At 40.7% G+C, this 14,307-nt stretch overlaps 1 protein-coding gene across 10 annotated transcripts in view; it reads left to right on the top strand.

The window, feature by feature from the left end:
* The window catches only part of LOC128263267 (rap1 GTPase-activating protein 1), an 84,885-nt gene extending 71,807 nt beyond the window's left edge, over nucleotides 1-13,078 (top strand). For 9 of the 10 annotated variants that reach the window (XM_052998190.1, XM_052998191.1, XM_052998197.1 and 6 more), the window contains 3 exons: nucleotides 10,096-11,790; nucleotides 11,851-12,336; nucleotides 12,717-13,078. In XM_052998190.1, the coding sequence (XP_052854150.1) occupies nucleotides 10,096-11,790; nucleotides 11,851-12,336; nucleotides 12,717-12,872 (2,337 nt within the window). In that variant the 3' untranslated portion in view covers nucleotides 12,873-13,078. The remainder of the gene's footprint in view (nucleotides 1-10,095; nucleotides 11,791-11,850; nucleotides 12,337-12,716) is intronic. The other variant, XM_052998200.1, reaches the window with a different exon arrangement.
* The last annotated feature ends 1,229 nt before the right edge of the window (nucleotides 13,079-14,307 follow it).

The raw sequence follows: 14,307 nt of genomic DNA, 5'->3' as shown, positions 1-14,307 counted from the left end.
GCTGTTTGTTAGTTGTTTTTTCAGTAACAATGCCATGGAAATTAGCTGACACAGAAATTGAAAAAAATGGAAGAAGTAAAAAAAAAGAAACGTAGACAGCTGATAAAGCTCACTCGAGCATTGCAGATAAAGATGCAAAAAGATACGAGATATATTCATAGCCAAGGCTTCTCATAAGCGGATCAGTCATTTGACATTTTCATGCGGCTCAAAAACAAGTTTTTTTACTTTTTGCGCACCAAGATTTCGGGCTTTAGCCATTAGCTTTATTGGACGTTTGCAATACACTTAATGCTATGAGTACCATCCTCGTTTCTTGGGTCACGCGAGCCCAAAATCCATGTCAAAGTTCACAACAGTTACAACAGTAAAAGAGGCAGCCATATGAACCCAAAGCACGCCACAATAAAAAATAAAAAACAAGCAAACACATAAGAAATTAATGGCCATCAAGTGCGAAAAAGTTCATTTCTCTTCGCTTTTTTTTCTGTTCTTTTTGTCATGACGCCTTGTAAACTGTCACAGAAAAGATGGTAAAAGGGCAAGGGATCTGGCAGATTGGTGGGCGACCTGGTCACCAGGTTCAACCCAAAGGCATCCAACAGCCAGAAATGACAAATGGGATTGTCGCATTGCCGTAGGTTTAACTTTATTTGGTTCAATGAACTGATGACTAAGGCAAGGTGCGTTGTGGAGGTGTGTGCTTAGTAATGATTAAAAAGGTGTTAATATTTAACTTAATTTGATGCATGCGAAGATGAGCTTATATAGAAATGAGAAAAAGAAACATCTGCCAGCCAATAAAAACTGAATTATATTTACAACGTTTATAATTGTTTTATTATTTCGTTTATGTTTTTTATTATACCCAATTTAATCTAATTAAGAGGGAAATGTAATAAAAGAACCTGAAAAAATTTGTATTATAACAAAAAATACATTTTGAAGGGAGAATATGGAATAACTCTTACAACTGCGAAAAAAAATGTTGAGAGCATATTAATGACTTTAAAGTGGAATGACATATCATGGTCTTCTTCGATATCCAAGCTATCCCCAACAAATCCACAACCTTGTTCTTGTGTTTACACAACTCTCAAGAGGATTTCCCCCACCAAAAAATCTCCATCTGCCATCAGACACCCGCACTTCTTGTCCACACGCCTCAGATTGATTTGCTGCCAAAAATCATTATCATCTGACGGATCGCCCCACTTGGCCTCATTCGCCATATAAACACAAGATATATGTATATATGTTCATGTATTTCCGATGCCTCTGTATGTAAATTACTCGGCTGAGAGAAACCTTGACTCTAGTTCAATTAATAATTAAATCTCATTTGTTTTTCCGTCACTTTTTAATGGCTTTTGTTAATTGAATTTCAGCTTTACAGACTTGTTGCTTTCTGGTTCTTTTTTGCCCGGCAAAAACAAAGAAACCAAATCAATTCAAATTCGGCTAAGACGGGAAAGAAACAAATAACCCAAAGACTTAGCCAAGGTTTTGGACAGCGTCGTCGCGTGCGTGTCAAACTTGAGAAAAACTTAAAAAGAAATAATAATGAAATAATAATAACAATAAAGAGCGTTGGCTAGCGACACACCGAGTTGATATGCCCTCAAGATAATTCCAAGATTTTGTTCCGGTTTTTTGTCTGCTTGATGATGATGATGTTGCTGCTGCTGCTGTTGGGAAAGAAAGTTTCTAAATGAAATTGCTCGCAATGTTGTGTGTTAAAAAATAAAGAGGAAAAGATAAATTCATTAGGCAGAGACCAAAATCCCGTTGCCCCCGGGCAATGAGCTGGGAAAGGGCTCTAAAAATGGTTAACACGCCCACAACGAGCGTTCAGTTAACCCGCCGCCCCCCACACTTTTTTTTTTATTGTCTGTATTTCTCGCTGTGTGAATTTCTTCATAAATATTTTCGTAAAAAGAAAGTTTCACAGTGGCTGACAAACTGTAACGCACCCAAAAAAAACAAGTAAATAAATAAACAAAGCTTAAACAAAAACCTGACGCCAGGTGAATCACCAAAGCGATTGTGGCTGTGTTGAAAGTGTTAAATGCATTGCATACATGGATTCGGATTTGGATTTGGCCAATGCTTCACTCGAATCTGCTGACCAATGGTCACTACTCGTTGTTTTTGTTTTCTTATTGTTACCGATCATTGCTCAACTCTGAGTTTTTGAGGCCTGGCTTTTGTTTTCGCTTTGCATTTCACTTTGCGGCCAATTTAGCCGCTTGCATGACTCCCCAATGATTTTTTTTTTTGTTTTTCTGGGTTTTCTAGCAGCCATTGGCTGTTTTGAAATTTTTTTTAATTGGCGTCCAACATGCAATTGGCCAATGATTCTCCAACTCCGAAATGCACTTTGCAGGATGTCAATGATTGATTACAAAAGTGGAATGTATCTGCTACAATCTCTTCACACTTTTTATTTTAAACCTGCATTGCGTGCTTAACTTTTTGTTGTGCCAGTGGATTTGTTATTTATCTGGCTTATTAATTTTATGGACTGCTAATTTATTGATTTATATGCCAGACTGCAGTGGCTGGAGTTTTGTTTTCGACTTGTGAATTATTCCAGACACGTTGTAAAACAAAAAAGTCAGGTGATTGAATTGGCAATGAGCAGAAAGAAATCAAGGGAGTTCAGAAAAATCTGGCAGAATGAGTTATATTGAAAATATGGCTTCTTAACTTAAATTTGAATAAACCATTATTATTGGTAAATAAATCAGGAAACACATAAAACTTCTGAATTTTAGTTAGTATCTTGGCAGTTATTTAGTTGTTTCTTTTTATTGAGCCAAACCAAAAAACTTTTAACTTTTTATTTATTTCAATTTTCATCTGCCAATGCATATTTTATATTTTCGTATCCATGTTCTTAATGCTGCAAGTGAAAAACCAGATGATTCAGGCTTTTCCATCACTCCTTAGTCAGCCATTAAGTCGCTTGAGCTCTTTCAATGTAAACAATCAACGGAGTCGCATACTGAGAATAGTTTTATGAGCCTTTTTCGCTGATTTCCATCTGGCGTCTGCTGTTTAATTTTCATTCCAAAAAGGAAAAAGAGGAAAACAAAAACTCTGCCTCTGAGTCTCGTGTGCGATCATAAATAAGTCAACGAATGTTTGCAGACGGGACGGCAAATGGGATTGGACTCATAAGCGAGGATGGAGGGGGGTCAAAAAGGGGTTGGGAAATGCACTTGTGGGCACTCACTTGGCGTCAAAAGATTTGCTATAAATAAGCGAACTGCCGCTGCATCAGCAGCTGAGGAAGCAATTTGCGGCAATTGCCACTTATTGGATGCATTTACAGTTTGAGAGCCAGCCTGTAAGCCCCTGAATAATGAATAATGAACAACGAATGCAATGCAGCACATGCAAATGAATGAAGATTAACGATGAGCGAGTGTTAAATCGGGTTGGCGACATGCGTTGACCCAATTTTTGGGCAGTATTTCCCTCCCAAATAAAACGAAAGATACATACATTCATATGTAGATACAGATATGCGATGTGAAAAGTGAATGTTGCCGATGCCAAAAAAACGCCAACGCATCTGCGGGTGGTCAGGCAACTTTTTTTCTGAGCAAAAATCAAGCAGAGAAATGGCAAATCCCCCTAACTTGTGCAACTGCCATAAATCATTCAGAAACTAGCTGACAAATAGACCAAAAGTAAGTCAAGAGTGGATCAACCCAAAGAGTGAATTACAACAGAGTAGGAGTGCAAAAAATTCGAAGTGTAAAATGAAACACATTTTTTGGATTATTTAAACTAATTGCCCTAGCAAAAGTCATATTTAAAATTAAATAATAAACCAAATATTTTACAAGTTATAAGAGATTCCAGCCAACATCAAATTGCTAAACTTTTAATGCACCACATGGAATATAATTATATTTCAAGCATTTTTATATAAACTTTTCCTGTGCCACATTGACAGCCCCTTCTTTTTCACATTCCAAATGAAACCCTTCTCGGCTGTGGAGGTCTCTTGACTTGTTCAGGACCTCCAATCCCTGCCTCCTCTCCAATTTCCTACCATTTTCCAACTGCAGTTGACATTTTGAACCACAAGCAATCGAGGCTGCCCTCAATAATTCAATATGCACGTCCAATTTGTTAACCTCGTTGGCCGCTTGTTTTGGCCAAGTAAACAATGCGTTGGCCATATATGTATATGGGTGTGTTTCTGTGTGTTGTAGAGTTATGTTCCAGTTTGGCTTGTTTAATCAATATTAGATATGCGGAAGGGAATTGAGTTTACCTACGGCTTGGATAACTAACATTTTTATACTAATTACGGGCAGGAAACGTTTATAACTTGTACCCTATTTGGGGTTTTGACAACTGTTCGAAAACATGCAGAAAACTTCCTAGAAAGCCAAAATGGGAGTACAACTTTGGGGCTTGGTAATTTATAGCAGTCGAGAAGATTCTAGGAAGGGTTCGCGAAGAACATCGTCAGGTTGTAGTATTCTTCCATGTTTCACGCTTGGCTGCCGAAATTCTCGTGAGACTGAAGAACACAAGTCTCGACGGGGAGGAGTTGGTAACTCAAGTTGAAATGCAAAGAGTCTCGATCACACGAGCAATTATTTTATGAGAAACGCAAGCCAAGCGGAGGAAAATAATAAAAACAGGGGGAAAAGACTTTATAAAAACTGGCAGAGAGGAGTTGCTTGGGCAACCACTTTGGACTTGGTCTGGCGGCAAAACTTTTGTCAGCTGTTTGTAATTTAAATGTGCAAAGTTACACAAAGTCTTGTGGGTATTCGAGTGGAAACGGAGCAGCTTCAATGCGCAGCGCATGTGCAGAAGGGTTAAATAGGGAGAGGCTTGGGCAATCTCACGAAAGTCCAAGAAAGCCATTCGAAATAAATGGGGAAACTGTACAACTAGCGCCAGGAAAATAGTATACCAAACAATATTTAACATGTTTATTTAATCGTAAAAAATTATTATTAACATGCTTTACAAGTTCGAATAATTTTTATAAACGGTACCATTAAAAAGTATTATTTACCAGACTTGAAAGTCTAGTTGCTCCTGGCAGCAACATTTGAATGGGCAGAAATAGGCTTCTGAAAAACTAAAAATCAGCTTAAAATAAATGGTCGTTACTTGTTTACCTTTGAAGTAGTTAATTTTCCGAATAACCTAACTCTTGCTTATTAACATTACCAAAAAAATTAACTTGATGACACTACTATTATTTCCAGTATAACTCCACCTCGCTTCTTGTGTGAGTTGCTGAATATCTTATTACGGCAACCCTCACAACCTCTCCCCATCTTTTTCGATGCTCATAAAGCCGTGACATGAAGTCATGCTCCTCATACCTTTCGAGTTACCTCAGATCGGGGAAAATTGCTTCCCGTGGGCGTGTGGGAATGGACTTGGCTTCTCGGGCCCTCTTGATTCTGCCTTGGAACTGTCGCAGCTAATTTTATGCTGCACACACAACTCGAAGCGGGTGTTGGGTTCAGTGCGCACAAATTGGGTCACACACCACTGAGAGGTTCACATGCAACTTGAATTCGAACTGCGACTTCCAACTCCGAACTGCGATTAAAAATCTATTTTTAAACTAACCACTTAAACCGCAAATAATGTATGTGATTTTTTATTAATTAGGGGATCTTAAAAATCAATCAGGTGGTAGCTTGCATAATTAACGGCAATCTTGAAACCATTTTTGGCTGCCTTTCGCTTTCTGGTATACAATTTTTACGTTTTTGCTTTGTTCCGCTAATGAAAATGTCGCCAAACTGTAGCAACAACACTCAATGATTGCCATATTTAGGCCGTGTTTGGTGTTCAATAATCGTTGAACAAAACACGAATATCAATGAACCAGTTGCCAAAGCGAATTTGGCCAAACAAAAACGCCCCCAAACTGTGTGTGAGCTCACTTTATACACTCGTTTATACACTCGCGACATGATCTCATTCCAATTGCAGTGGCTAAGCTTCTAGGAATTTTATATTTCATTTTATGATATGTGAAGTTTTTTTTTATACCCATTTTAACACTTATTTTGTTCTGCTCAACGCAGAACGATAAGAAAGACTATGAGTATATGTTAATAAAGTTTGTGAAAGCGTTTCAAACATAACAATCGTGAGCCCAGCTCGACTCACTCAAACGTGTGGAGAATTTTAAGTTAAAAGATCAGCTTTCAATGGCTTCTAAAGTGCGTCGCAGCTGGAGCTGAACCCATTAGGCGATTTTGTTTTAAGAGTGTAGCGGTTTTATTAAAGTTCTGCTTTGTGAAAATTAAACCTTGTGATCTTTGATAATTCTTTGAGATTGAGTTTAATTACTTTTTACAAGGGCCGGATTTCTTTTGGGGAAATATCTTTATAATCTTACTTATTACAGCGGGAAATTCTAAGCTTAAATAACAGGAGATTTATGAATTATTACAGCTTTATTTTATGTTTTTACAGTTTATAATCCTTTTTCATATCCCAAGCACAGTTTGACACTCACTCTTGACTTGTGACATTTGTGATTTATGCGATTTTGATTTAAGCACTTCAATCTCGAGTTTGGCTTGCGTTTTTTTTTAATCACCCTCGGAGACAGAAATAAATCATGTGGGGAGTGGGCTGCACTTGGGGATTTGGATTTGTCGCCATACATACACATATATCTCCTGGTCCCCCTCCATTTGTCTCACGTGCGTAGACAACATACATATATCAATCACTTGGGGAAACTCGTATGTGTCACACTTTCTGAGTTGAGCAATGTGAACTGCATAAAATATTCACAAAAGGCGAAAAAGGAATACCAATTAACAGTTTTCAAAGCACTGCAGTGGCTTTAAGACTCAACTGATGATTTACATCCTTCCCCACTTTATTTTTTTTTTTCGTTGTTTTTTCTTTTGCTTCCTGTGCCTTTGTTATACTTTGTTTTCATTTTGTTTTAAGGATGTGAGAAAGACGAGGGCGTTGAATGCAAAATGCACATTTTTAATGACGGCACTTGAACAGCAACAATAAAAACAACAAGGAAGCGTTGTTGACTTTGGCAACGTCGCAGGATTTTTTTTTTTGCACATATGGAGGTGTCCCAACGAGGAACCGCTGCCCTTCGCCTTATGCAAATCGGTTGTTCAATGCAGGAGATGACTTTGCCAGGGGCTGCCCTTTCCACTCGTTGCAAGTTCCTCATCTCTTGCCACTACCCCATTAACCTCGAAATAATGCTACTCTACAGAGGGAAAAATGGTGAACTCAAAATATTAAAGGCTAAAATTGAAAAATACACCATTTGAATTGGTTTATTGTTTTAGTAATTAAATGCCTGTCAGTTTGTTTATCATTTAATATTAATTTGAGCGCTATAGAAATTACAATTAACTATAAATTAGTTTAAATACTCAAAAGATGTATATTAAGTTAAGGTTAAAGGCTACCAACTAAATTGGTTTATTGTTATCAAGTTTGCTTAACAAATATTATTGCTTTTAAGTATACAATTTAAATTCTCTGTGTAATTCATGCCCCTCTTCAGGTTGCCATATGGTTGTAGTTCCTCTTTCAACTCCCCCCACTTTGGTTTCATTTCTGCTCAGTGCTCTGTGTTGTGTCTGCTTTTTTTCTGCTCTGAGCTCGTAACACTTTTCCACATCTTGTGGCTCGTGTACTCGTACTCATGCTGAATGTAATCCGCTTAAGTTCTTCGGAATCGGCACATAAACATCATCATCGGCGTTATGATTGTCATTATTGTTCGGCGGGAAACGGAATGATCATTTGTCAGAAGCGAGTTTCTTGTTCTTGTACAAGTTCTACATTCGTCATGCTTTCCACTTTATTACATTTAACTTTGGCATTTTCCGGTTTGTGTAGTTGTTGTCTGCTTGTGCTTAATACTTCTCTCTGGCAGCCTCCGCACAAATGGTTTCCTAATTAGATCTCATAGAACAAACCAAACAGAAACCAAAACCAAAACCAATTGCCAAAGTGGATATCTTGACAAATTAACTGAAAGGAAAACAGAGGGATATTCCTGATTAAGATGAGTCACTTACCCGCTGACTTCTTTTGTTGACCCAACCACAGCAGACAGTTTTATCCAACTAACTATCTATTTTCGGGTTTGGGTGACCGACCCTCAGTCGTTTTCCCATTTCCCATTTCCCATTTAAGCAAACATTAAAAGGGCAACCGCCCTCAGCAAATGAAGCCAACTAAGCGTGTGACGTGACCGGGTCTATAAGCAATATCTGCAACAGTCCCACTCCACTAAACCATAGCTCCAGTTTCCATTTAATTCCCCGCCCATCGACTGACTAGGGTTACAAACAAAATTTATTAATTTTCCTCAATTGCCACATTCGTTTTGTTTGTCTGCAAAAAGGGAGTTACAATCGTAGTAGGAAACTGCATTTGCATATTTCGTTTTAGACCATAGTTTGGTTCACACGATACGGATAGCGATACAAAAACAGATACAAATACATATGCATACTTGAGCGATGGATGTCAAAATCCATTGGATATGCACTCAAATGACTGACAATGCAATTCATTAGCGGTGCAGTCAGCTAACTGGAAACTCGGCTTGAATGGCACACAACGCCAATTTGAATAATCGAATCGGTTAACCTTCAATCGATTGCAGAAAGAAGTGAGAGGTGGTGACCTCCCAGTTCCTGACAAACTGTATTTCTTTTTCTACATTTTCCATCTTAACTTGGCTCATTATTTCCATTTATCAAGTGGGGGGGTAACCCTATGTAAGGTTCTTTTTACCATTTTCCTACTTCCTTCGGCTCATTATTTCCAGCCATCAGCTGCAGTTCGCAATTGGCAGCCGGCAGCCGGCAGACTATTAAATCATGGCACGAACTATCGATGAACCCTAACCCCTTGGGTACGTGCCACATTTGGCTGCAGGCCAGCGCGCCCTAAAGTGCAACAAAAGAATCCCAGAAATGGAAAAACTGTTTGCAAAATAAAAGAAAACTTTTTAATATGCTTGCTTGTTTAGGAGCCATGGGTTAAAGGAGGGTCGTGGGTTAAAGAGCGGGGTCGTTTCGACCAGACAAAAGCTTCGAGTGGCGCCAGGAATTGAAAAGGAAATGGGGAGCGGCAGCCTCGTTCATGTCAAATGAAAATGTTGGCTTAATGTTATCAAGAATTCAAACCAACGGGGTTTCCCTCTCTGCAAATCCATCACGTAATCCACGCCCCTTCCACCCACTGCCATATTTGTTTGGTGCTTTGGCAAATAGTTTGTGCCAACAAAATTGCAAAGGCATCGACAGTTTGTGCACCACTCTGGCGAACCAACTGCACCACCACCACCACCACTCTGCCATTATCCAATCCATCCACATGGCTCGAGGCCGGCACATTTGCATATGGAGCAGCGGAACGGAGGAGGCAGAGGAGGGGGCGGGGCGGGTTTCACTGACGATAATTGCATGAAATTATAATGCAGTCGTGCTGCAGAGCCTCTAATTCCGCCCGTCGGCATGTGGGAGGCTCCACTGTGGCACCAACACCCACCTTCCACACACATAATCGGGCCCCAGTTGTGCGGAGAGTGCCACACATGGATCTCTGACACACTATCCCGTCGAACAATCAAGCCAGTTTCGTACTGGCACAGATTGGCAAGGGAAAATTATATTTATTTCCGCCCAGGATTGGGCTGCAATGTATGTATTTTAAGGCTTTTATTTTAGCTGAACTACTGTGAACAATCCGATGGGCTTAAGATGTGATTTTTATTTGAGACTCTGTTTCTATATTTTTACTAAAATATATTATTGAAGTGCCTAAGCTTAAACGTCATTCTATAATTAGCTGAAAAACAAGAATCAATTCGATAATTTATATATATTATTGTTGATATATTTTTTGGAAATGCTCTAACTACATTCATTAATATTAAAAATTATTTATTATATTTTTTAAGCTGAAAATCAATAAAAATTTGAAAGGGATGGGTAGGATTTGTAACTGGCTTCCATTACTTTGTTAAAAAATTTTTCTATAACAAAATTTCAAATGAAACTAATTAATATGTTGTGTTCTTTATTGCAGAGCCACCACCGCGGCAGTAATACGAGTGAGGAGCGCGTGCCACAGCCGCACTCGCCCCACGACAGCCACGCCCATCCGCACAACGGTGGGCTGCAGCACTCGGGATCGCGGGCAACACTGCGCCACTCGATGAACCACTCGAGCAGCTCCACAGTCTCGGGCTCCGCCTGCAGCTCCACGCCCGCCTCGCCCCAGTTGAGTGGCGTCCAGCTGCTGTCCAACGGACACCACTACCAATCACAGTCGTCGGTGAGCTCCAACTCGTCGATCGTTTCGGCCATTCCCGCCTCACAGAGATTGCTGGATGAGGCGCTGGCCAAGTCGGCCCCCTATCCCATGATCCTGCTGCCCATGCACGGTGGCTATTGGATGGATGGCACCGAACATGAGTGCGGCTACGATCCCAGGGGAAATCCCCTGCTGCCGCAAACCACCTGGATGGCCAAGTTCGAGACGGACGATACGGCCAAGTGCTATCGGAGATTCTATGCGGCCAGGGAGCACTCGAATTTGGTGGGACAGGATGAGCAGTTGGGCCCGATTCTAATCTCCATCAAAACGGAAAATGTTGCCAACCAGGAGCACATGCGAATCCTGATGAGATTGCGAACTGGCACGATGCACGAGCTCATTCCGGTTTCATACCTGCTGCCGCAGCCAAGTCCGGCGAAAATGGCACAAACATTGAATCCCTCAATAACGGTGGAGAACTTTATGCCCGTTCTGTGCCCCAAGGCATCGCAACTCATCAGCGTGTACGACGAACATGTCCTCGTTTCGCATTTCAAGTTTGGAGTGCTCTACCAAAGATATGGACAGACCACGGAGGAGGAACTCTTCGGTAACCAGCAGACATCGCCAGCCTTCGATGAGTTCTTGGACGTGTTGGGTCAGCGGATCAGGCTCAAGGATCACAAGGGCTACAGGGGAGGACTGGACATTCAGAATGGTCATACGGGCGACACAGCTGTCTATGAGGTTTTCAAGGAGCGCGAGATCATGTTCCATGTATCAACTTTATTGCCCCACACCGAGGGCGATCCGCAGCAGTTGCAGAGGAAACGACACATTGGCAATGACATTGTGGCCATCGTCTTCCAGGAGACCAACACGCCCTTCTCGCCCGACATGATTGCCAGTCACTTTTTGCACGCCTTCATCGTGGTCCAGCCCATTGAGCCAAATACCCCACATACCCGCTACAAGGTCAGCGTTACCGCCCGCGACGATGTGCCCTTCTTTGGTCCCACGCTGCCCAATCCCGCCGTCTTTCGCAAGGGTCAGGAGTTCAAGGAGTTCATCCTGACCAAACTGATCAATGCGGAGAATGCGTGCTACAAGGCTGAGAAGTTTGCCAAGTTGGAGCAGCGCACCAGGACCTCGTTGCTGCAGAATTTGGTAGAGGAGCTGCGGGAGAAGACTCGCGATTTTCTGGGTGCCGATTTTACCCAGACGTCGGCAGGAAGTCCCACGCCCGAAACCCCAAAAGCGGAAAGTGGCGGTGGCGGCAATGCCGGCTCACGATTCATCGACACCGTGAAGAAGGCCTTGATTATGAGGGTGCGGTCGCAGAGCGTGGATACCGGAAATGGTCATGGACCCGGACAAACGGACAAGTTTAGCGTGAACACCAAGTTGGGCACACTGAATGCCAAGAAGGAGGCACATCCCGAAATGCAGACACCCAATCTGAATGTAAGTGTTTGCTTTACAAAGCCTTGAAAACAAGAACTACATTTTTTATTTTGCCAACAGTCCTGCAGCCGCACGGCCTCGAAGTCATCATCCAAGTCCAAATCCTCAAATGAGTCCACCTCCTCATCTCCGGACATCACATCCCGGCAGGCGAACAACAACAACGGCTCCAATGGCGGTCTTTTGCCCCAAAATGGATCCGGAGTGGGCGTGGCGGCGGCGGCAGTGAGTGCCGCCCAAAATGGAGTGGTTGCCGTGGCCACCATGTCGGAAACCAGCGATGATTCCAGCCTGAACAGCGTGGATCTGGACCCCATGATGGCCCACTTGGATGGCGGAGCCACCTACATAGACAGTGATACTGGTCTGGAGAGCATGAGTTCGGCGGAGGCCACCACCAAGGCCTGCTCGCTGTGCCTGGATGGCGTCCAGTCCACCATGATGGGTAGTTCGCCCAGCAACGAGACGATCGTCAAGATCGAGAACCTGCGGCAGGAGGTCACGCGGTTGAAGTGCGACAAGCTGGATCTACTCAGACAGAATGTGGTGGGTACTCAAAACTAATAACTATTGAGGCTAAAATTGTTTATATATAAATTGAGTATAAAATCATACTAAATTGCTTGAATTGCTTTTAAAAAATTTGAATTAATGTGAAAAGTATTAGATTTGAATAACAAAAAAAGTAATGAATATTTCTACATATATTTAAAATTATTAAACAAAACTGTCATAGATGAAAATTACGGCAAAGAAAATAGAAAATTGAGTATGAAATACTTGGATTTAGTAGGATTGTAAGTTTAGGTTTTAGATTTTACTTAATTCTAAAGCTTTAACTCATCCTAAGCCTCCGAAATTTCTTAATTTTTTTTTTATTTTATTCCATTAAAATATGTACTAATTTTAATATATTACTTTTACAGACCTGTCAGCGCGACATCAAGCGACTTAGGGAGCGGGAACTCTCTCTGCAAGGCGATCTATCGGCGGCTGGCAGGGAGATCCTTCGACTGCGGGACCTTCTCAAGGAGTATATGCCCGATACAGCTTCAGCACCACTCTCCATATCGCCCATCTAAGCGTCCAACGCAAGCCTTTGATTATTGGATTGGATGTGGCAGAAAGGCTGGAAAAGGAGTAACCACTGTGCCGTGTATAACACTTTGGATAATGGGATCGGATCGAAGAGCCGTTTGGAGAGTTGAATTGAGCAGACAGTTGGCGAAGCCCTCTCCCAAAAAAAAAAAAAAAAAAAAACAAATCAACCCCAAACAAAAACAAAAACTGTATTATATTTAGTTTATGTATGTAGCTGTAGATGCAGATCACCAGAGATCGGACAGGTTGCAGCAGGCATGCGCATGGACAAGTTATTATATATACTACATACAAACAGTTACAAACTAAACTAAACAAAGCGATAACACAGCAAACGAAAACAGAACACAAAACTCAAAAAAGTACACCAAATATATAAAATAAGACTTTAAGCATATTTAACGCAAGAATAACAAAACAACCCTAACCCTAAATCATCAAACCCTAAACCCTAAACCCCAAACCAATTCCAGAACCCCATCCCCACTTTAACCTAAGTAGAAAGCGATCAATCACAAAGCATCACACAGAGATCGATATCGATATATTATGATAATAATCACAAAACACACAAGAAAAGTAAAAAAATAAAACACATGTAGCAAAGTTTTGAGGTTTACAAAACCGTTACTCGTTCGTTAGTCGCACCCGTAAACTGTTACTGTTGTCGTGACTGCTACTGTGACTCTCGCTTCACATTTCATCCCCATAATGGAATATAACTAAATTATGATCGATTTATGATTTTAAATTTAAACACTCTACAAAAGCAGACCGCGAAATAAACAAGAAAGAGGGAACTCTTAATCTTAAGTTTAAGTTGCTTTAAATACTTTTACCTAAATTGTATGTTAATTAATTATGACTTAAGTTTAACCAAACGCAAAAACATCAATGAATTGATGACTCACGAAAAGAATTTGCATGCCGCATTCAATGTACATATGTGTAGGAGCGACTAATAATTCTCGATCCACATCCGGATCTGTCGAAATTAACTATGACTATTTTTATTTCTAATCGATTAATGAAGAACCAATAACCGACAAATGAGAGCAACGCAAAATGAAACCAAGCAAGTAGTAGATGGGAAACTAATTCCAAAAGCAAAAGATACACGCAAGCATGAATTTTGTCTTTGAAATCTATCCGATAAGTACCGCGCGAATAATTGTTTTTGTTGAGATGCATTATCATTTTTATTGTGTAAAGTATAAAAAACAAACAAATATATGCAAAATATATGGAATATATAAACAATTGACTATTGTGTTTTCAATGGATTTCAAATGGGTTAAAATTTTACTATTATAAGACATAAGGATAAGTCCCTGAGGACTTAGTAGGGACAATTTTCAGTTTTGGTTTTGGTTTAAGTTGGGTTTCCGGTTTGTAAGTCTGTTTAAGTTGATTTTC

Source organism: Drosophila gunungcola, unplaced genomic scaffold (assembly GCF_025200985.1).
Source record: "Drosophila gunungcola strain Sukarami unplaced genomic scaffold, Dgunungcola_SK_2 000001F, whole genome shotgun sequence".
NCBI classification, from domain to species: domain Eukaryota; kingdom Metazoa; phylum Arthropoda; class Insecta; order Diptera; family Drosophilidae; genus Drosophila; species Drosophila gunungcola.
The sequence above is the reverse complement of the archived record's forward strand: the minus strand, read 5'-3'. Positions and strand labels throughout refer to the sequence as shown.